The following is a 25,589-nucleotide window of genomic DNA, read 5'->3' on the forward strand; positions in this document are numbered from 1 at the left end:
TCACTGATTATCCCCCAGGACATGTCTCACCCCACCCTACGCTGCACACACACGGCCGGCAGGCTGGTCACACATGTAACATACATCTGAGGTGCGGCCATTTGTCATTTCATCATTTGTGCAGAGTGACTGATGGGATTCTGTATTGTGTAACCCTTTGTGTGTCCCCTGGGCTGCCTGCTGTCCTATCCCTGTGATATTAACCTCTTCTGTTCCCTTCCCCCTCCACTGTGTTACTGCCACCTCTGTACAGCTGTTACACCCCCTGTTGTGTGCTCTGTATTCCTACGTTACTTCCCCTCTCCCCATATCTGCACCCCTTCTGCTCTCCTATGTACTCCCCCCTCACACCCCTGTTATCTGTATGACCTCAGTATAGTCACAGACTCTCTCCGTTTCTGGAATAAATTTAAAACAAAATAAAAAAATCCCAACATCCCTAATTCATGTGTTTGTAAAAGATTCACGTGGAGCAAATTGCACCAAATATATGTCTTGGAGGAATAAGACCCCCGGCCAGGAGAGGAGCATTGGTGTAACCTTATGCAGTACAGCGTTGTGTGACGGCCTCTGAGGAGCCTTATGGGGTTGGGTCACAGGAACCTCTGACAGACACTGACCAGGGCTCTATGGCTGGGGGGGACGGGGAGACTTACTGGTCACTCAGTGTTACATGTCTGACTGTGTTACATGTGTTCTCTGTGATATTTATTCCTAGATAGTCCTGCTGTGAGGAACCAGAGTCTATTACACGTCACACATTCTGTATTCTCACTGATTCATTGAGGATGGACAAGGACGGGAGTCACAGGACTGAGAGGATCTTACATCTCACCCTGGAGATCATCTATCTGCTGACTGGGGAGGTGAGAGGGCCTGGGAGCATCACAGTGACATCACTTATATCTATAGTAATAATACAGTGACATCACTTATATCTATAGTAATAATACAAGGACATGACTGGGGAGATGAGGGGATCTGGGAGTGTCACAGTGACATCACGTATATCTATAGTAATAATACAGGGACATGACTGGGGATGTGAGGGGATCTGGGAGTGTCACAGTGACATTACTTATATCTATAGTAATAATACATAGACATGACTGGGGAGGTGAGGGGATCTGGCAGTGTCACAGTAACATCACTTATATCTATAGTAATAATACAGGGACATGACTGGGGAGGTGAGGGGATCTGGGAGTGTCACAGTGACATCACTTATATCTATAGTAATAATACAGGGACATGACTGGGGAGGTGAGGTGATCTGGGAGTGTCACAGTGACATCACTTATATCTATAGTAATAATACAGGGACATGACTGGGGAGGTGAGGGGGATCTGGGAGTGTCACAGTGACATCACTTATATCTATAGTAATAATACAGGGACATGACTGGGGAGGTGATGGGATCTGGGAGTGTCACAGTGACATCACTTATATCTATAGTAATAATACAGGGACATGACTGGGGAGGTGAGAGGATCTGGGAGTGTCACAGTGACATCACTTATATCTATAGTAATTATACAGGGACATCACTTCTATCTATAGTAATAATACAGGGACATGACTGGGGAGGTGAGGGGATCTGGGAGTGTCACAGTGACATCACTTATATCTATAGTAATAATACAAGGACATGACTGGGGAGGTGAGGGGATCTGGGAGTGTCACAGTGACATCACTTATATCTATAGTAATAATACAGGGACATGACTGGGAGATGAGGGGATCTGGGAGTGTCGCAGTGACATTACTTATATCTATAGTAATAATACAAAGACATGACTGGGGAGGTGAGGTGATCTGGGAGTGTCACAGTAACATCACTTATATCTATAGTAATAATACAGGGACATGACTGGGGAGGTGAGGGGATCTGGGAGTGTCACAGTGACATCACTGATGTCTATAGTAATAATACAGGGAGATGACTGGGGAGGTGAAGGGATCTGGGAGCGTCACAGTGACATCACTTATATCTATAGCAATAATACAGGGACATGACTGGGGAGGTGAGGGGATCTGGGTGTGTCACAGTGACATCACTTATATCTTTAGTCAAAATTCAGGGACATGACTGGGGAGGTGAGGGGATCTGGGAGTATCACAGTGACATTTTTTGTCTATAGGAAAAAGCGAGCAGCAGGTAGCCGGTCTCAGATATAGTATAAGTCCCACAGTCCTCACTGGAGTTGGGATTTAGTACATTGTTTGCTGTATGTTCTTTTCTTTTTGTCACTGACACAAATATTTCAGATCTGCATACAATATACTCTACAATTTCCTATATATAGGAGATTGTTACAAGACTTGATATTGTGAAATAGTCCTCTTGTATATTACGCAAAGATAACACGTGAATAAACAACCCCATATAGGTGAAGTTTAATTGACGTTTTCATTGTTGTCTCCCCAATACTCAGGATTACACAGTAGTGAAGAAGACATCCAGCGAGTGTGAGACACCCAGCAGCCATCCCCGTGTGTCAGTAGGACTGAGCAGTACCCAGAACCCCATCACGGTGCCTCCACCTCACTCACTGATACATGAGAGACACAATGACCAGAAGATCCTGGAACTCACCAACAAGATCATTCAGCCGCTGACTGGAAAGGTGACTGCTGGGAATGGAACATTATACAGTAACACCAGGGGATGTGTCTGGGTGATGACTGGAGAGGTGACTGCTGGGAATGAGACATTATACAGTAACACCAGGGGATGTGTCTGGGTGATGACTGTATCATTGTGTGTGTCAGGTTCCTATAAGGTGTCAGGATGTCACTGTCTGTGTCTCCATACAGGAGGGGGTGTATGTAGTGGAACACAGTGGTCTGTACAAGGACCTGATGATGGAGAATCACCGGCCCCTCACATCACTGGGTAAGAGGAGACTGTCATTTATTGTACAGGGGAGAGCAGGTATGGGGGCCCCTATATACACACATCACCTGATAATCACTTATAGATGTGTCGTCTTACATCTGTCCTCACTACGCCACACAGTGTGACTTGCCTGGTGGCTCACTCGGGTCCCGTGCTACTCTCCTAACGTTGGGCGTCTTTCATAGAGATGTGTCCTCAAATCTAACCTAAATAACAGCACACAGTGTGACTTGTCTGGTGTGAGTGAGCCACCAGGTCCTGTGCTACTAGGACACACCAGCAGACTGTGCTGATTAATGTGATATGTGACACTTGTATATCTGTTTGCATCTATGTCTGTATATGATGCACAGCGGAACTTGGCATGAAAAAAGCTGCGGCTGCTACATTGTAGCACTTCGTATACAGATTCAGAGACTCAGTCGCACACAGATATACAAGTGTTGCATGTAAATTAATCTGCTGGTTACATCGCATTGTGACTTAGATGCATTTTCAGCAAAAAAAAAAGATGCAATAAAGTCACATGGCGCTAGCAGTGTCTCATGGGACTTGGCGCTCCGTAAGGGGATTTTTGTCTCGACTGCAGCAAAGATGTGTAAGGGCACATCTATATATACAATGTACTCAGTCACTGTGTATCTCCTACAGATGGACCCAGTATCAGAAATACCCCAGAGAGATGTCCCCCTCCTCTTTATTCACAGGATTGTACAGAGGAGAATCACAGGACCCCACAGGGGCATCATGTAGGTGGGATTTAGGGTCTCACCAATATACCTTAATATAAGTGACTGTCACTATATAATATGCAGAGAAGCTGTGTCTGTCTTAAACACTGATATACTGTTTAGTCTCAATTAAATCAGACATTATTGTTATATGGATCATTTAGAGTGAAAATGTTGCTGATATTAAGGCAGAAGATATAGAGGGAGAACAAGAGACATGTTTGACTGATATGAAGGCAGAAGATACAGAGAGAGAAGAAGAGACGTATGTGACTGATATGAAGGCAGAAGATACAGAGGGAGAAGAAGAGACGTATGTGACTGATATGAAGGCAGAAGATACAGAGGGAGAAGAAGAGACGTATGTGACTGATATGAAGGCAGAAGATATAGAGGGTGAAGAAGAGACGTATGTGACTAATATGAAGGCAGAAGATACAGAGGGAGAAGAAGAGACGTATGTGACTGATATGAAGGCAGAAGATACAGAGGGAGAAGAAGAGACGTATGTGACTGATATGAAGGCAGAAGATACAGAGGGAGAAGAAGAGACGTATGTGACTGATATGAAGGCAGAAGATACAGAGGGAGAAGAAGAGACGTATGTGACTGATATGAAGGCAGAAGATATAGAGGGTGAAGAAGAGACGTATGTGACTGATATGAATGCAGGAGATATAGAGGGAGAAGAAGAGACGTATGTGACTGATATGAAGGCAGAAGATATTGATGGAGAAGAAGAGATGTATGTGACTGATATGAAGGCAGAAGATATAGCTGGAGAAGAAGAGACGTATGTGAGGAGTGATGAGCAGTGTAAGGAGGAAGAATTCCCTACAGATATCAGCACAGGTGAGTTATAAACACTTACAACATATTCTCCTTGCTCAGTCACTACATCAATGTACAAGCTTATGAGGGAATTGTATCTGCACAGTGGGGCAGTCAGGTGCCATCAGCCCCTATTTTTCTCATGCTCTCCCCCCTCACATATCACTGTGTGTTACCAGCCCAGAGATCTGACCAGTCTCCTCCCCACAATCTCTGGTGTATCTCATACATCAGGAGCCATCAGCCCCTATTATACTCCTGCTCTCCCCCCTCACACCAGCCCAGAGATCTGATCATTCTCCTCCCTGCACTATAAAACCATATACTCCCACATCACAACAAACTCCATGTATACACACATACACAAGCTATGTGCAAGTACACACTAATTATTGCACAGTCCTTCCACCAATGCTTGTCTACAATGAATGATTCAACCTATATTAGTACTGTCTGTGTGACGCTTTGGAGAGAGGTGGTGAGTCTGAGAGAGTGTTCCAGAGTTCCAGCGATGGGGAGCAGCTCAGGCAAAGTCTTAGAGGCAGGAGTGGGAGGATATAATGATTTGGGCGGAGAGGCGCCAGGTATTGGCAGAGCAAAGTAGGTGATGAGAGTGAGGAGGGAGATGTAGAAAGAGATGAAAAGGGGGATATGTATGGTGGCTTCATAGGAGATTGTGAGGAGTTTGAATGTTTTCTGATGGGGATGGGGAGCCAGTGTAGGACCTGTAGTAGAGGGGAGGCAGAAGTAGTAATTTGGAGATGTGCCAGGCAGAAGCATTGAGTACAGATTTCAGTGGAGAGAAATGAGTATTGAGGAGGCCACATAGGAGGAGGTTACATTAGCCCTGTTTAGAGATGAACAGTGAGTGGAAGAGGGTGTTATGGTGCGTACACATGGTACGAACAGTCAACGATAATGATATCGCTGGCTGATCGTCCTGCACCTTCCCGATGTGCTAAATGATCGTTATTGTTCATCCAGCACACCACCAACCCACCAACGACAGGCCAGCAATCTGCGATCAATGATCGTGGGTCCTTATGTGACCTTGTCGATATCAACCAGGTTGCCAGCAAGTATGGACAATATCGTTATCGTCCATACGTGCCCGCGCATCACTAGTCGTTTGGGGGTTAGAAGAGATGGTGAGGTTGTCGATGGATAATAAAATTGAGGGAGCTGAGGGGACTCCAGATGGTGGGAAGACGATCAGCTCAGTCTTATACATGTTAAGTTTAAGAGAGCGCAGAGACATCCAAGAACATTTGCTCTCAGTGTAAATTGTTCATTCTTATACATTTGTTTCCAGTAGATGGACGCACAAGCAGGAATACCTCGCAGGGAGATCTCATCGTGTCACCAGATTTTAAAATAGAAGATAAGAACATCAGACAAGATTGTCCAGGAGAAACTCCAATTACCCTAAATATACAACCAGCACTTCACAGTGCAGATATATCATCTGGTCCCTCTAATCATGAGGAACGTTCTCCTGATAATTCAGATCTTGCTACACACAGTACAGCTCATATAGGTAATAGAATGTTATCTAAATCTGGTAAAAGTTCTATACGTCGGTCAGTTTCTGTTGGACATCAGAAAACTCACACAGGTGAGAGGCCATTTCCATGTTCTGAGTGTGGGAAATGTTTTATACTGAAATCACATCTTGTTACACATCAGAGACGTCACACAGGTGAGAAGCCATTTCCATGTACTGAGTGTGGGAAATGTTTTACAGTCAAAACTGATCTTGTTACACATCAGAGAACTCACACAGGTGTTAAGTCATTTTCATGTTCTGAGTGTGGAAAATGTTTTACATATAAATTTAATCTTGTTGCCCATGAGAGAACTCATACAGGTGAGAAGCCATTTCTATGCTCTGAGTGTGGAAAATGCTTTACCCAGAAATCTGTTTGTAATAGACATCAGATGATACACACTGGTGAGAAGCCGTTTAGTTGCTCTGAGTGTGGGAAATGTTTTTCATATAAAGCAGCTCTTGTTATACATCAGAGACGTCACACAGGTGAGAAACCATTTCCATGTCCTGAGTGTTGGAAATGTTTTACACAGAACTCTGATCTTGTTACACATCAGAGATGTCACACAGGAAGGAAACCATTTCCATGCTCTGAGTGTGGGAAATGTTTTACACGAAAAACGAACCTTGTTAGACATCAGATGTCACACATGAGAAAAGTATTTCAATGAGCTGATACAAAACAGGGTTTTAGTAACACTCCAGTCCAGTCACACAGTATTTTAAGTTCTACATCCGCAGATAATTGGGATGTGTGTCATCAATATAAAGAGAGGGGGGATATACAACGATAGAGATATCTCAACAACAATAAATAATATAGGGCTTGGTAACGATGCATTAAAATATATAATATCTACTATGAATACACCCAGGGGATATATATATATATATATCCCCAGTATCCGAATATACCGTAATATGTTACATGTGATTCTCATTATACCTAAATCTAAGCTCTTCTTATTCTATATATTTGCAGAATAAGCCTACAATAGGGATTTAGGATGAATAATTTGCTTAGATATGTATATATTATATCTACCCTTATTAGTGTAATTGGGCGCGATTATATCATGTGACTCACTAGTGGACACTATCGCACGTTATTACTAATATTATCAACATTATAACTATACAATATATGGTAATAATGTGTTTATAATGTGACCTAGATCCCAGTAACACTGCCGCTATACAGATCACTAATCCATTATCTTACTATATCATATATGTTATTTATACCTTTTTGTGTTATATAACTTAGGAGAATCGCTATGATATATATATATATTTCTACTTCAGGGTCCATAGGGGGTCCACAGGGTTGACCTTGGGGTTATAGCTGGATCAGGATCCATGGGCACCACACAGTTAAGCTTTTAGCTCACAGGATGCACTTGGGTCCTCCCCTATACCCCGCCCCCGAGCCACAGGCACCTCAGTGTAAGTTGGTGCCCGGCCGGAGTCGGTCACCACGCAGGGGGGCTGCAGGAGCAGCCCCCAGAAGCTTTTTATTTTAAGTTAGATTTTATTTATTTTAATCTCTTTTTACTACAGACGGTAGCGAAGGGCTGTCTATACAGACGCCCACGCTGCCGCTCTGATCCCCGACTGGCGCCGCGACGCCAGTACTGATCTGGGGATCGCGGCGGGAGGACAGAGTCCGTACTAGCCGGACTCTGTCTACCTCCCAGGACTGCTGCCGGAGTCGCCGGGGATTCAGGTAAGCTGCGCGTCGCTGGCTAGCGGCGGCGCGCGGAATGCCTTAAAATGCAGTCCTTTAGCCTCCGGTCCTGGGGAAAGACCGGAGGCTGCTGGCAGTGGCGGCGGGCCCCCCCCATAACCCGTGGGACCACTAGACCACCAGGGATAACAGGCAAACCAGGGGAGGAAGCCTTCCCTGTTCAGCGGCTCCTCCCCTCAGCTCAGCGCGCCTTTCAGCACGCAGTCTGGCGTCACTGAGCTGCAGTTACACGGCCACTCCTCCTCTGAGGTCTCTGGGGGCCATTTTCTCACAGTGGCAACGCAGATCTCAGGGAGCACGCGGACCGGTCCCCCTGTGTACCTCTCCACTGATTTAAGGACAGCGTACACAGCACTATAGCCCTCCCAGACACTGAATCTGGGAGGTTGTAGTGGAAAGGTGCAGTGAGTATAACTTCTCTGCATGGTATGTGACTTTTGCTAGTGCTGCCTGTCTGTGCTTATTTTCCGCTTACTGTCAGCTTATACCTGTCCCTTTACTTCTCCTATGAGCCCTACAGGTGTGTGGGGGAAGGGTGTTTCTACTGACCTCACTTATATAGATCACGTATTTGTGAGGTTCGTCAGATACAGTTGTGTGCGACAGTGCCATATTGTGGGCTGTTGTTCAACACACCGGTGAGTGCGTTTACTTCTGCCCTGTTGCCAGATATATAATATATTCTGTCATGTCAGACGAGGAGGTTGAGCGCTCAGTGGCTCCGGCGTTGGCCTCCTGCGGACGCTGTTCTGCAGGAGTGAATAGGGAGGATTTGTCACAGGATGGCCTGTGTAGTCGGTGCCAGGTGGCTCCTGGCCCATCCAGACCTTCTGTGACACAGGAACCACAGTGGGAGATGTTTTCTCAAGTGCTGGTGTCTATTGCGGACCGTCTGTCGGTCCCGACTGCTCTCCCTACTAGGGCGTTACCCCAGCCGACCATCCCCCTTTCCCCGGGTGTCCCGCAGTTATTGCGGAGTCCTCCTGGGTCTCAGTCTGTGGGTCCCTATGCGGGGTTGCCTATGTATATACAGGCTTCCCCTGTGCCGCAGCAGCCTGTGGTACCTTTGCAGGCCCCTATGGCGACTCCTCCACGCCTGGGTGGATGTGCTCTCCAACTCCGTGCAAAATTTGGCAGCATCATGAAGATTATGGCGGTCATGGACGCACATCTTCGGAACCAGAATGTACGGCCGTATCTGGATGACCTCCTGTTGCTAGCGAGCTCCCCAGAGGTACTGCTTCAACATCTCCACCTGACGATCGCTTGCCTGCAAGCACACGGGTGGTTGATAAATTGGAAAAAGTCCTCCCTGATTCCATCACAGCAGATGGTTCATTTGGGAGCCCTGCTGGATTCGCATCAGCAAAGGATTTTTCTGACTCCGGAGAAGGTCGCCTGAGCAGTCGCCGCCTGTCGGTCCATTCGGCTATGAGAGTTCTGAGGTCCATGGTGTCGACATTCGACATGGTGGAATTTGCCCAGTTCCATTCCCGGCCCCTGCAGGGGTTGATTTTATCGGAATGGAACGGGTTACCTCACCGGATCCGCTCTCAGGTGCTGGTGTTGTCTCCGGAGGTTCGGCAATCTTTGGCTTGGTGGCTTCAGACAGCTCATCTGGTCGAGGGTTGCCACTTTTGGATCCCGGACTGGGTGCTGCTCACAACAGATGCCAGTCTCCGGGGTTGGGGGGCAGTGACCGGTTCATTGTCTCTCCAGGGTCGTTGGTCTGCGGAAGAAGCACTTCTCCCCATCAACATCCTGGAACTGCGGGCAGTATACAGGGCCCTGCAGTTGTCCGGTCCCGCTCTTCACGGAAGGGCGGTACAGGTGCAGTCCGACAACGCCACCACGGTGGCGTATATCAACCACCAAGGAGGAACTCGCAGTCAGGCAGCGATGTCGGAGGTGTCTCGCATCCTGACTTGGGCGGAGTGTCACTGTCACATTCCAGCGATCTCTGCGGTCTTCATCCCCGGAGTCCTCAATTGGGAAGCGGACTTCCTCAGCCGTCATGACGTGCATCCCGGGGAATGGTCGCTTCACCCAGAGGTATTTCAGCTACTCGTGGACAGGTGGGGACTGCCGGAGCTGGACTTGATGGCCTCCCGTCACAATCACAAGTTGCCCGTTTACGGGTCAAGGACAAGAGACGCAGGCGCAAGTCTGGTGGACGCGCTGTCGGTGAAATGGACGTTTCACCTGGCGTATGTTTCCTCCGATATCCCTACTTCCTCGGTTTCTGCGGAAATTCAAGCAGGACGGCGGCATGCTCGTGCTGGTAGCTCCGGCGTGGCCCAGACGGCCTTGGTACTCCGATCTCAGGAGCCTCTCCATCGACGCGACGTACCTTCTTCCTCAGCGTCGGGACCTGTTGTCTCAAGGGCCCTGCCTTTACCTGGATCTGGGTCGGCTGTCTTTGATGGCGTGGCTCTTGAGACAGCCGTCTTGAGGTCTCGGGGCTTCTCCAGTTCGGTTATTGGTGCCATGCTCAGGGCATGCAAGCCTGCTTCAGCACGGATTTATCACAGGGTGTGGCACACTTACTTTCAGTAGTGTGAGTCCAGACATTATGATCCTCAGGTGTTCCGAGTTTCTAGGATCTTGGAATTTCTTCAATCAGGATTGGACCTCGGCTTACGCCTTGCATCTCTGAAGGTTCATGTGTCCGCCTTGTCCGTGTGGTTTCAACGGCGGATTGCAATACTACCGGATGTTCACACCTTTTTCCAAGGTGTTCTCAGGATCCAGCCTCCCGTGGCTCCTTGGGACTTGGTGGTTCTACGGGTCCTGCAGGGTCCTCCGTTTGAGCCTCTTGAGTCGGTGGAGCTCAAGTGGCTGACATTTAAGACTGTTTTTTTCCTGTCGCCCTCCTTTTTTGATTTTTCACCAGGACAGAGCGGTGCTCCGCACTCGTCCTGAGTTTTTGCCCTAAGTGGTCTCGAAGTTCCACATTAATCAGGAACTTGTTGTGCCAGCTTTTCAGTCCCCTGATCTTTCAGCTGGTGAGACTTCCTTAGATGTTGTCCGGGCGCTTAGAATCTATGTGGACCGGACAGCTTCGGTTAGGAGGTCTGATACCTTGTTTATCCTCTTTGGTTTTCACAAGAGGGGTTGGCCTGCCAACAAACAAATGTTAGCCCGTTGGCTTCGTTCTGTTATTTGTGAGGCTTATGCACAGGAGGGTTTACCTGTGCCAGTCTCTGTTAAGGCTCATTCCACTCGTTCTGTGGGTCCTTCTTGGGCTGCTAGACGTGGCGCTTCTGCTGTTCAGCTGTGTAAGGCGGCCACTTGGTCTTCAATTCAAACGTTTTTGAGGTTCTATGCGTTTGACACCTTCGTCTCTCAGGATGCATCCTTCGGGCGCAGGATTCTCCTTTCTGCTCAGGAGCGTCCCCGCCCTTAGTTGAACTGCTTTGGGACATCCCCAAGGTCAACCCTGTGGACCCCCTATGGACCCTGAAGTAGAAAACAAGAGATATGTTAAGAACTTACCTTTGTTATCTGTTTCTACGAAGTCCATAGGGTCCACAGGGCGCCTGCCCTGACGCACCTGGCTTCAAATGGGCTGTGTGGCTGGTCACCGGTTTTCCGTCTCCCATTTCTGTGAGTATGGTTTCTTGTGTGTTCCAGTCTTCCTTCTCTCTGTTCCATATTCTCCTCCGGCCTAGGCTGCTTACCAACTGAGGTGCCTATGGCTCGGGGGCGGGGTATAGGGGAGGACCCAAGTGCATCCTGGGAGCTAAAAGCTTAACTGTGTGGTGCCCCTGGATCCTGATCCAGCTATAACCCCAAGGTCAACCCTGTGGACCCTATGGACTTCGTAGAAACAGAGATAACAAAGGTAAGTTCTTACCATATCTCTTGTTATATATGTATAACATGTGACCTAGGTCCCAGTGACGCTGCCGCTATACAGATCACTAATACGTTATCTTACTATATCATGTATGTTATTTATACCTTATTGTGTTATAACTTAGGGGAATCGCTATGATATATATATATATATATATATATATATATATACTCCAACCAATGGCGGCACTCCGGATAACAAACAATGCGGACACTTAGCTGGTTTCAGCGACGTTTCAGCGCCTTTAATCAGCGCTTTTATCAAGCATATAACATTTAATGATTGGGATTGGTCAGCTCTATCACGTGACATTATTCACATGCTATCTGCCCGGAGACTTGTATTTGTATATTGTCACCATGACAACTCTTGCTCATTGTTACTGGTGTAACCGGTCACGTGACTGCGGTTTACCATGTGACCGGGTGGAACAAATCATCCATTCCTCTTACTGTTTTTTTTTACATAGATCTCCATGATTGGTCCATTCTGGTCATGTGTGTGCTTATATCACATGACCGGGTGGATCTGATTATCCAGACTCCCTCTCTAGTTCATTCTGCAGAGACTGACACGATTGGTCCATTTCGATCACGTGCCATTGTATACATCATGTGACGCAGACTCAGGATCGGCTGCATTAATTGGTAAATGGAACTTTTTATTCTTAGGGTTTATATTGTTTTTACAAACTCTTGCTGATTATACATTAGGTAATGATTGCTTTCTATGTAATATACTTATTATTCTTACATATGGCATGGCTAATTATGGTTCCCCCCTGATGCTTGTTTGATCTGCTCCTTGGGTATATAAGGCAGCCATATTATACACGCTACTGAAGAGGTTGTGGGTCTAATTCCAAGACGAAATGCGTTAGTCACTTTCTACACTGGTCATGTTTGGGCCACTTGTCCTTCCTTATCTGGACCAGGAGTGAAAGCAGGAATGTTGGGACATCCAGCGATTACACCGGCCAGCCATCACCCACTGCGAGCTTTCCTGCTAAAGACTGGACGGGCTTCTATCACAGCAACCTGGTAATATAACTATCTGCCAACTGGCCATTACCCGGATGCACCAAACTTCTTTCCATTACCTATTAGCTTGTGACGTTACCATTTACATCTGGTTCTCTATTTACTATTATTGGTGCCCACTTATTTGTAATCAGAATTAGCCTGAATATCAGTGACCTGTGTTTTATATGATTTATGTGTATAATGTTTGTCATTTCTATCATTGATTTTTTTCATATTAAATACTGTACATTTCATTTATAATGCATCTTTATTAAGCCTCATGTGAATTAATTATTGTTTTTAGATTTCCCTAGCGCTGTACAACCCTCCTCTTTGTATAATGTGTTATATCTTATTGGAGGATGACCCCCATCTGTGTATAGCTGCTATATAACTCCTCATACATCACCTATCAGATCTAATCTTTCCTAATCCTCCATGTGTCAGTAATATAAAACTGGGATAGATCACTCGGGTGACACTTAAGGAGCGTACACACTAGACGATATGCTCCCTGAGCGATGTCGTCTAGTGTGTCCCCGGCAGGCTGTGCTCAATGTCGTTCATGAAATTGAGCACACCCGCTGAAAGATATCGTTCAGCGCCGGGCTCTCTCCACCATTCCATAACATGCAGCAGGTTGGCCTGCATGTTAACCCGATGAACGATAATGACGAACGAACGATGGGAATGCGCATCGCCGTTATCGTTAATCATTTTTGTGTTAAAAATGGATGATAAAGTGGATGACTTAACGATATCGTTATTGTTCAGTCGTCCACTTTAATCGCCCATTGTGTACGTACCTTTGTAGTATTGTCTTTATTCTATTAGATATCGGCACCACTCTCCACAGTAATAACAGACCACGTCATTATTATATAGGGGATACATTTTATATATATCAGTCATACACAGAGAAGATAGATACATTATTATTCTATCAGATATCAGCACCACTCTCCACAGTAATAACAGACCACGTCATTATTATATAGGGGATACATTTTATGTATATCAGTCATACACGGAGAAGATAAATACATTATTATTCTATTAGATATCAGCACCACTCTGCAGTAATAACAGACCACGTCGTTGTTATATAGGGGATACATTTTATGTATATCAGTCATACACGGAGAAGATAAATACATTATTATACTATTAGATATCAGCACCACTCTCTGCAGTAATAACAGACCACGTCGTTGTTATATAGGGGATACATTTTATGTATATCAGTCATACACAGAGAAGATAAATACATTATTATACTATTAGATATCAGCACCACTCTCTGCAGTAATAACAGACCACGTCATTGTTATATAGAGGATACATTTTATGTATATCAGTCATACACAGAGAAGATAAATACATTATTATACTATTAGATATCAGCACCACTCTCTGCAGTAATAACAGACCATGTCGTTGTTATATAGGGGATACATATTATGTATATCAGTCATACACGGAGAAGATAAATACATTATTAGTCTATTAGATATCGGCACCACTCTCTGCAATAATAACAGACCACGTCGTTGTTATATAGGGGATACATTTTATGTATATCAGTCATACACAGAGAAGATAAATACATTATTATACTATTAGATATCAGCACCACTCTCTGCAGTAATAACAGACCACGTCGTTGTTATATAGGGGATACATTTTATGTATATCAGTCATACACAGAGAAGATAAATACATTATTATACTATTAGATATCAGCACCACTCTCTGCAGTAATAACAGACCACGTCATTGTTATATAGAGGATACATTTTATGTATATCAGTCATACACGGAGAAGATAAATACATTATTAGTCTATTAGATATCGGCACCACTCTCTGCAATAATAACAGACCACGTCGTTGTTATATAGGGGATACATTTTATGTATATCAATCATACACGGAGAAGATAAATACATTATTAGTCTATTAGATATCGGCACCACTCTCTGCAGTAATAACAGACCACGTCATTGTTATATAGGGGCTACATTTTATGTATATCAGTCATACAGAGAAGATAAAATACATTATTATTTTTGAAAACAGATTTTATTATGGAAACTTATGGGTAGAATTCAGCTGTTTGCTACTTTGGAATGGTGGATTTATGGTGACGCACAAACCACAAAGTATTTCATGGTGGTGGTGAGAACAAAAATATAAGAAAAACATTAGGTTTCTTTTCAATTTCTTGGAATTCAATGAAAAATGTTTTTGCTTGTTTTGGGGAGATTATTTTGGCCTTTTTAGGTAATTTCTTGAAAAAACAAGATAATAATTGTGTGTGTTCTGCATAAATAATACAAAGCAGAGAGACAATTATTGTCACCACCACAAATCTACACTACAAGGGCCGGGAATAAAGGCCTCAATTATCTGGCTGCTGTCTCCTAACACCACTACAAGATCCATCCCGCAGACCTTCATAGACTATGTGATATAATGTGTATAGTGCTGAAGAGCGGCGCTGCCAAGGTGGTCACTGGTGAGGGTACATAGACTATGTGATATAATGTGTATAGTGCTGAAGAGCGGCGCTGCCAAGATGGTCACTGGTGAGGGTACATAGACTATGTGATATAATGTGTATAGTGCTGAAGAGCGGCGCTGCCAAGGTGGTCACTGGTGAGGGTACATAGACTATGTGATATAATGTGTATAGTGCTGAAGAGCGGCGCTGCCAAGGTGTCACTGGTGAGGGTACATAGACTATGTGATATAATGTGTATAGTGCTGAAGAGCGGCGCTGCCAAGGTGGTCACTGGTGAGGGTACATAGACTATGTGATATAATGTGTATAGTGCTGAAGAGCGGCACTGCCAAGGTGGTCACTGGTGAGGGTACATAGAGTATGTGATATATTGTGTATAGTGCTGAAGAGCGGCGCTGCCAAGGTGGTCACTGGTGAGGGTACATAGACTATGTGATATAATGTGTATAGTGCTGAAGAGCGGCGCTGCCAAGGTGGTCACTGGTGAGGGTACATAGACTAGGGTACATAGACTATGTGATATAATGTGTATAGTGCTGAAGAGCGGCGCTGCCAAGGTGGTCACTGGTGAGGGTACATAGACTATGTGATATAATGTGTATAGTGCTGAAGAGCGGCGCTGCCAAGGTGGTCACTGGTGAGGGTACATAGACTATGTGATATAATGTGTATAGCGCTGAAGATCAGCGCTGCCAAGGTGGTCACTGGTGAGGGTACATAGACTATGTGATATAATGTGTATAGTGCTGCCAAGGTGGTCACTGGTGAGGGTACATAGACTATGTGATATAATGTGTATAGTGCTGAAGAGCGGCGCTGCCAAGGTGGTCACTGGTGAGGGTACATAGACTATGTGATATAATGTTTATAGCGCTGAAGAGCGGCGCTGCCAAGGTGGTCACTGGTGAGGGTACATAGACTATGTGATATAATGTGTATAGCGCTGAAGAGAGGCGCTGCCAAGGTGGTCACTGGTGAGGGTACATAGACTATGTGATATAATGTGTATAGCGCTGAAGATCGGCGCTGCCAAGGTGGTCACTGGTGAGGGTACATAGACTATGTGATATAATGTGTATAGCGCTGAAGAGCGGCGCTGGCAAGGTGGTCACTGGTGAGGATACATAGACTATGTGATATAATGTGTATAGCGCTGAAGAGCGGCGCTGCCAAGGTGGTCACTGGTGAGGGTACATAGACTATGTGATATAATGTGTATAGCGCTGAAGAGCGGCGCTGCCAAGGTGATCACTGGTGAGGGTACATAGACTATGTGATATAATGTGTATAGCGCTGAAGATCGGCGCTGCCAAGGTGGTCACTGGTGAGGGTACATAAACTATGTGATATAATGTGTATAGCGCTGAAGAGCGGCGCTGCCAAGGTGGTCACTGGTGAGGGTACATTGACTATGTGATATAATGTGTATAGCGCTGAAGAGCGGCGCTGCCAAGGTGGTCACTGGTGAGGGTACATAGACTATGTGATATAATGTGTATAGTGCTGCCAAGGTGGTCACTGGTGAGGGTACATAGACTATGTGATATAATGTGTACAGTGCTGAAGAGCGGCGCTGCCAAGGTGGTCACTGGTGAGGGTACATAGACTATGTGATATAATGTGTATAGTGCTGAAGAGCGGTGCTGCCAAGGTGGTCACTGGTGAGGGTACATAGACTATGTGATATAATGTGTATAGCGCTGAAGAGCGGCGCTGACACGGTGGTCACTGGTGAGGGTACATAGACTATGTGATATAATGTGTATAGTGCTGAAGAGCGGCGCTGCCAAGGTGGTCACTGGTGAGGGTACATAGACTATGTGATATAATGTGTATAGTGCTGAAGAGCGGCGCTGCCAAGGTGGTCACTGGTGAGGGTACATAGACTATGTGATGTATATTATGGTGTTACAGATAATGACTGTAACTGTACGTTCCTTATATATATTACTCATCCCGAGGTCATTATTCCCCATTTCTCTCCCATGGATGGATTATACTGATCAGCATGTGCTCGTCACAGATACATGTAATATATAAGAGGATCCAACTAAGGGCCTGATTCAGAGCCGCTCGTTCGCTCCGAGCGATGTTTGCCCAACTGCGCATGCGTACAGATCGTAAAACACATGTGCGAACCAGTCAGTGCGGCTGAAAATCGTTTGTTCGCTAAATAGCGAATGCCTGCTATTTTGAGTGACATAATGAGGTGTATGTGGGTGGTAACAGGGGAAGGTGCTTGAAAACGGGGAGTGGAGATCTGAACGCAGGCGTGCTTAGAGGTCCAAACGGGCGTTTTATGGATGTGCAAAATGAATACAGCAGCGTCATTGACCACGTCACTGGGTTATTTTATAGCCAGAACTGCTCGCAAGATTGTGGTAGCAAAAGCCAACCACAAGAATAGCGAGCAGTTCATACGCTGGTCGATGTACTCGATTAATCTAATAAATAGCGGACATGACGTAGGATGCGAGCGGCCAGGGGGCGTATTTTTTCAAAAAACGACTGCAAGTTTTGTTCGCTCGTTCAGACATAGAGGCATGAACAGACCGCAAAGAGCGAACGGTTCATTTGAATAGCCACCCCTATTTTCTGGACGAACAACTGCAAATAGCGTCCGGCTCTGAATTAGGCCCAATGTGTAGTGTTTTAGGCTGATCACAGTAAGCTCAGTTCTTCATTTGGGGTATTGTACAGGTGACGTGTACCACTCCCAAGGTGCAAATTATTATGTGTACCGTACTCACCACTATGCATACTCTGCCTCTCTATACAGGTATCATTAGCTGGTATAAGTAATGTTACTGGTATTAGCAGTCAGTGATGATGACTTACCTCACTTACACTTACAGTAGTGACACCAAACATGTATGTGTGTCTATGCAAATGGGAGATGGTAATCACATGTGTACAGTACTCACCACTATGCATACTCTGCCTCTCATATACAGGTATCATTAGCTGGTATAAGTAATGTGACTGGTATTAGCAGTCAGTGATGATGGTGTACCTCACTTACACTGACAATAGTGACACCAAACATGTATGTGTGTCTATGCAAACGGGAGATGGTAATCACATGTGTACTGTACTCACCACTATGCATACTCTGCCTCATATACAGGTATCATTAGCTGGTATAAGTAATGTTACTGGTATTAGCAGTCAGTGATGATGACTTACTTCACTTACACTTGTGACACCAAACATGTATGTGTGTCTATGCAAATGGGAGATGGTAATCACATGTGTACAGTACTCACCACTATGCATACTCTGCCTCTCATATACAGGTATCATTAGCTGGTATAAGTAATGTGACTGGTATTAGCAGTCAGTGATGATGGTGTACCTCACTTACACTGACAGTAGTGACACCAAACATGTATGTGTGTCTATGCAAACGGGAGATGGTAATCACATGTGTACTGTACTCACCACTATGCATACTCTGCCTCATATACAGGTATCATTAGCTGGTATAAGTAATGTTACTGGTATTAGCAGTCAGTGATGATGACTTACCTCACTTACACTTACAGTAGTGACACCAAACATGTATGTGTGTCTATGCAAATGGGAGATGGTAATCACATGTGTACAGTACTCACCACTATGCATACTCTGCCTCATATACAGGTATCATTAGCTGGTATAAGTAATGTTACTGGTATTAGCAGTCAGTGATGATGGCGTACCTCACTTACACTGACAGTAGTGACACCAAACATGTATGTGTGTCTATGCAAACGGGAGATGGTAATCACATGTGTACTGTACTCACCACTATGCATACTCTGCCTCATATACAGGTATCATTAGCTGGTATAAGTAATGTTACTGGTATTAGCAGTCAGTGATGATGGCGTACCTCACTTACACTGACAGTAGTGATACCAAACATGTATGTGTGTCTATGCAAATGGGAGATGGTAATCACATGTGTACTGTACTCACCACTATGCATACTCTGCCTCATATACAGGTATCATTAGCTGGTATAAGTAATGTTACTGGTATTAGCAGTCAGTGATGATGGCGTACCTCACTTACACTGACAGTAGTGACACCAAACATGTATGTGTGTCTATGCAAACGGGAGATGGTAATCACGTGTACTGTACTCACCACTATGCATACTCTGCCTCATATACAGGTATCATTAGCTGGTATAAGTAATGTTACTGGTATTAGCAGTCAGTGATGATGGCGTACCTCACTTACACTGACAGTTGTGATACCAAACATGTATGTGTGTCTATGCAAATGGGAGATGGTAATCACATGTGTACTGTACTCACCACTATGCATACTCTGCCTCATATACAGGTATCATTAGCTGGTATAAGTAATGTTACTGGTATTAGCAGTCAGTGATGATGGTGTACCTCACTTACACTGACAATAGTGACACCAAACATGTATGTGTGTCTATGCAAACGGGAGATGGTAATCACATGTGTACTGTACTCACCACTATGCATACTCTGCCTCATATACAGGTATCATTAGCTGGTATAAGTAATGTTACTGGTATTAGCAGTCAGTGATGATGACTTACTTCACTTACACTTGTGACACCAAACATGTATGTGTGTCTATGCAAATGGGAGATGGTAATCACATGTGTACAGTACTCACCACTATGCATACTCTGCCTCTCATATACAGGTATCATTAGCTGGTATAAGTAATGTGACTGGTATTAGCAGTCAGTGATGATGGTGTACCTCACTTACACTGACAGTAGTGACACCAAACATGTATGTGTGTCTATGCAAACGGGAGATGGTAATCACATGTGTACTGTACTCACCACTATGCATACTCTGCCTCATATACAGGTATCATTAGCTGGTATAAGTAATGTTACTGGTATTAGCAGTCAGTGATGATGACTTACCTCACTTACACTTACAGTAGTGACACCAAACATGTATGTGTGTCTATGCAAATGGGAGATGGTAATCACATGTGTACAGTACTCACCACTATGCATACTCTGCCTCATATACAGGTATCATTAGCTGGTATAAGTAATGTTACTGGTATTAGCAGTCAGTGATGATGGCGTACCTCACTTACACTGACAGTAGTGACACCAAACATGTATGTGTGTCTATGCAAACGGGAGATGGTAATCACATGTGTACTGTACTCACCACTATGCATACTCTGCCTCATATACAGGTATCATTAGCTGGTATAAGTAATGTTACTGGTATTAGCAGTCAGTGATGATGGCGTACCTCACTTACACTGACAGTAGTGATACCAAACATGTATGTGTGTCTATGCAAATGGGAGATGGTAATCACATGTGTACTGTACTCACCACTATGCATACTCTGCCTCATATACAGGTATCATTAGCTGGTATAAGTAATGTTACTGGTATTAGCAGTCAGTGATGATGGCGTACCTCACTTACACTGACAGTAGTGATACCAAACATGTATGTGTGTCTATGCAAATGGGAGATGGTAATCACATGTGTACTGTACTCACCACTATGCATACTCTGCCTCATATACAGGTATCATTAGCTGGTATAAGTAATGTTACTGGTATTAGCAGTCAGTGATGATGGCGTACCTCACTTACACTGACAGTAGTGACAACAAACATGTATGTGTGTCTATGCAAACGGGAGATGGTAATCACATGTGTACTGTACTCACCACTATGCATACTCTGCCTCATATACAGGTATCATTAGCTGGTATAAGTAATGTTACTGGTATTAGCAGTCAGTGATGATGGCGTACCTCACTTACACTGACAGTAGTGATACCAAACATGTATGTGTGTCTATGCAAATGGGAGATGGTAATCACATGTGTACTGTACTCACCACTATGCATACTCTGCCTCATATACAGGTATCATTAGCTGGTATAAGTAATGTTACTGGTATTAGCAGTCAGTGATGATGGCGTACCTCACTTACACTGACAGTAGTGACACCAAACATGTATGTGTGTCTATGCAAACGGGAGATGGTAATCACATGTGTACTGTACTCACCACTATGCATACTCTGCCTCATATACAGGTATCATTAGCTGGTATAAGTAATGTTACTGGTATTAGCAGTCAGTGATGATGGCGTACCTCACTTACACTGACAGTAGTGATACCAAACATGTATGTGTGTCTATGCAAACGGGAGATGGTAATCACATGTGTACTGTACTCACCACTATGCATACTCTGCCTCATATACAGGTATCATTAGCTGGTATAAGTAATGTTACTGGTATTAGCAGTCAGTGATGATGACTTACTTCACTTACACTTGTGACACCAAACATGTATGTGTGTCTATGCAAATGGGAGATGGTAATCACATGTGTACAGTACTCACCACTATGCATACTCTGCCTCTCATATACAGGTATCATTAGCTGGTATAAGTAATGTGACTGGTATTAGCAGTCAGTGATGATGGTGTACCTCACTTACACTGACAGTAGTGACACCAAACATGTATGTGTGTCTATGCAAACGGGAGATGGTAATCACATGTGTACTGTACTCACCACTATGCATACTCTGCCTCATATACAGGTATCATTAGCTGGTATAAGTAATGTTACTGGTATTAGCAGTCAGTGATGATGACTTACCTCACTTACACTTACAGTAGTGACACCAAACATGTATGTGTGTCTATGCAAATGGGAGATGGTAATCACATGTGTACAGTACTCACCACTATGCATACTCTGCCTCATATACAGGTATCATTAGCTGGTATAAGTAATGTTACTGGTATTAGCAGTCAGTGATGATGGCGTACCTCACTTACACTGACAGTAGTGACACCAAACATGTATGTGTGTCTATGCAAACGGGAGATGGTAATCACATGTGTACTGTACTCACCACTATGCATACTCTGCCTCATATACAGGTATCATTAGCTGGTATAAGTAATGTTACTGGTATTAGCAGTCAGTGATGATGGCGTACCTCACTTACACTGACAGTAGTGATACCAAACATGTATGTGTGTCTATGCAAATGGGAGATGGTAATCACATGTGTACTGTACTCACCACTATGCATACTCTGCCTCATATACAGGTATCATTAGCTGGTATAAGTAATGTTACTGGTATTAGCAGTCAGTGATGATGGCGTACCTCACTTACACTGACAGTAGTGACACCAAACATGTATGTGTGTCTATGCAAATGGGAGATGGAATCACATGTGTACTGTACTCACCACTATGCATACTCTGCCTCTCATATACAGGTATCATTAGCTGGTATAAGTAATGTTACTGGTATTAGCAGTCAGTGATGATGGCGTACCTCACTTACACTGACAGTAGTGATACCAAACATGTCTATGCAAATGGGAGATGGAAATCACATGTGTACCATACTCACCACTATGCACACTCTGCCTCTAATATAAAGGAATCTTTTTGTAGAACCAATAGATTCCCTCTTTGTTTAAAAACTTTTTTATTAAAAGGTAATAAAAATAATATTATAGTGAATGGGATTGTGCCTGACATATATAAACAAATACCAAATGTATTACCCAGGGGGTTTCATACTTCAAGCGAAGTGACCAATGATGCTGTTAGGAATCACTAATATCAGTTTCAAGAAACTAGATGGTGCAAACATGGGTGTTACCTCCTTCCGGGGTATCGGTATACAGCTCTACCGGGCACTACCTCCTACTGCCAACACGTTTCCAGATATTATGGGCCCCATTTATCAACATGTTTTATCATTCACAATGAGTGACTGCGTATGATAACGGTGCTCCAGCCAATCAGCTGTTTGAAAAATGACAGTTGGAAGCGGATTGGCTGGAGCACCATTAATCATACGCAGTCACTCGTTGTGAATGATAAAACTCATTGATAAGTAAGGCCCCATATCTCTTTATCATGGCATGGAGGGTAACTTCCAAAGTGCTCACTTCTATAGTAAGTTGTCTTTTTAAAATAGTGTCATTTCCGGTTCCTGTGCTGCAGACTGGAAGTGGAGGTCCGTCTTCATGTATAAAATAAGCATCTTCAGGGGTGTGGGGCAGTAGTGGCCGGTATCATAGTGCCGGTCTCCTGATAAAGAAAACAATCAAGGTAATAAAAACCCTGAGTGGGATGGCGGAAGTGATGTCACCAGGATCCCGGAAATGAATAGGTCTGATGTCAGAGGCATCTTCAGGGAATTGTGTGATATGTAGTTTTCTCTTGTGCCTGAGTATTGGGTCCAGCCGCCATCTTTAGGAAGCTTTGTGTTTTACAGCAACTCAGATGGAAGTGACATCATCCGGTGGAGAGGAATTGGTGTTAATTGTTCTCCAGGGATCTTGGTTAATGTAGCTTAATGGGTCATTTCTTTTAAGGATCATGCTGATATTAGTTCTGAGAGACAACTGAAGTATCTCCCATAATAAAATAGGCTAGACATTTATACGTTTAAACATTTGGAATAAAAATACAGGATTTTTGACACTACTCAAATACTTTATTATCTAGAAAAGGATCCATGTAATGTGGTTCATGTAAGGTGTGCCCAGTGATGGTACCTACTAATAATAATGTGATAGGTACAACCAAACATGGTACATAAATGAATATATTACCTATAACACAGCAGCAGTTATATATAATGTACAATGTCCATGTAAGAAAAATGATAATGGAATAATGAGAAGACCACTGAAAAAGAGGACTTTGTAACACCTGGGGAACATACACAATGCCAAACGTGACCAACAACTGATGGGGCCACTAACACCAGGGGATAGACATCTTATACTATACCACAAATGTCACCCTAATGTACTAACACCAGGGGATAGACATCTTATACTATACCACAAATGTCACCCTAATGTACTAACAGCATTTGGCATGAGGAAAATAACATGGACATTAGAGGGGGACATTGATGGTGAACTATTATGACAGGAAACAAGACCAGTGGGCCTAAATGAGGAGAACAATTATACGACATTTCTCATGTAATCCTGGGGATCTAATATAATTATTTCTAAAACAACTAAAATATATTTCACAAACAATCCTATTAGTGGAAGCCCCCCCCCCACATCTTCTTAGGAACAATCACTTATATCTGTCCCATTCCAATTAAATATTAGGAACAATTACTTAAATTTGTCTTATTTTGGTGAAATATTGGGACTATTTTTATCCTTATTATGACATAAGATATTAAGAAAATTGACACTGAAATCAGATTGGAAAATGAAGATAGGGATAGATATATTTATGGCAGACACCTCTCCCTATTACAGTTAAGAGGATTACAGTAAAATATCAGTAATATACTTATTTATAAGATTTATCAGATTTGTAAATTACAATGTTGATTCTGACAATTGTTTTACGCAATTAGGTTTTTGTAAAATCATTTTCACCTTACCTTCACTTCCTAAATAGGTGTCAATAATCCCATTTAATCACACACACACTTTATTTTTATATACAGAAGGCTTTCTTCAAGTGTTTGGAGGGTTTCTGTGGGAATTTGTGCCCATTCATTCTGTAGCGTATGTATGAGGTGAGGCACTGATGTTGGACGAGAACATCTGGCTCGCAATCTCCGTTCCAGTTTAACCCAAAGGTGCTCAATAAAGTGGTCAGGGCTCAGTGCTGGCCAGTCAAGTTTTTCCACATCAAACTCATCAAACCATGGGCCTGATTCAGAGCTGAACGCTCTTACCAGAGCGCTCGCTCTGAATCAGGGCCCTCCTACCTTTTTGGAGCGTCCTCATGGACGCTCGCATAGCTGAGGGTTACCACCCACAGCTATAGCGAGTGTCCATGATGATGGTCGCGATGGTCTTGACCATCGCAACCATCGGGCTTGCGACGGAGACCCTGCAATAGGGTCTCGCTGCTGCAAGCCCTGGAGTGATTTTGGCTCTATTAGAGCCAAAATCACTCCCACTGACATCACTAGTGATGTCAGTGGGGCCGGCTTGAGACGGTAGGCATTCCCATGGGAACGCCTCCGTCTGGCAGGCACGCCCACCAAAGGGGGCGTGCTGTCAATCAACATCGACAGCACGTCCCCTTTGGTGCGAGACCCGGAGCGATGGTGAGCCCGTCGCTCGCTGGGTCTCGTGCATGCGCACGACGGAGCTCCCTCCGTCGTGCGCATGCGCAGTGGGGAACATCAACCCGCTTGCGAGCGTCTTGCCGCTCGCGAGCGGGTCTGAAAGACCCCACATGTCTTTATAGTCCTGGCTTTTTTGCACTGGAGCACAGTCATGTTGGAATAGAAAGGGTCTTCCCCAAACTTCCCCATCCCCTCTAGCATTAAAAATGTTCACAAGGTTTATTACATCCCCTTATTGACCCAGTTGAAGTGGATGTGTCACGAGTTCTCCTGGTTAGGACGTCTTGCGACATTTAAAATGATGTT

General features: G+C 44.2%; 1 protein-coding gene across 1 annotated transcript in view; it reads left to right on the forward strand.

The window, feature by feature from the left end:
• LOC148504722 (uncharacterized) overlaps positions 1 to 25,589 on the forward strand; it is an 80,620-nt gene that overhangs the window by 11,514 nt on the left and 43,517 nt on the right. Inside the window, exons 2-7 of the mRNA XM_088448572.1 lie at positions 719 to 866; positions 2,437 to 2,628; positions 2,819 to 2,897; positions 3,552 to 3,653; positions 3,881 to 4,483; positions 5,775 to 6,670. Coding sequence (XP_088304698.1) covers positions 789 to 866; positions 2,437 to 2,628; positions 2,819 to 2,897; positions 3,552 to 3,653; positions 3,881 to 4,483; positions 5,775 to 6,670 — 1,950 coding nt within the window. The 5' untranslated portion in view covers positions 719 to 788. The remainder of the gene's footprint in view (positions 1 to 718; positions 867 to 2,436; positions 2,629 to 2,818; positions 2,898 to 3,551; positions 3,654 to 3,880; positions 4,484 to 5,774; positions 6,671 to 25,589) is intronic.

Source organism: Taudactylus pleione, unplaced genomic scaffold (genome assembly GCF_031769625.1).
Source record: "Taudactylus pleione unplaced genomic scaffold, aTauple2 ptg000459l, whole genome shotgun sequence".
Lineage (NCBI taxonomy): Eukaryota > Metazoa > Chordata > Amphibia > Anura > Myobatrachidae > Taudactylus > Taudactylus pleione.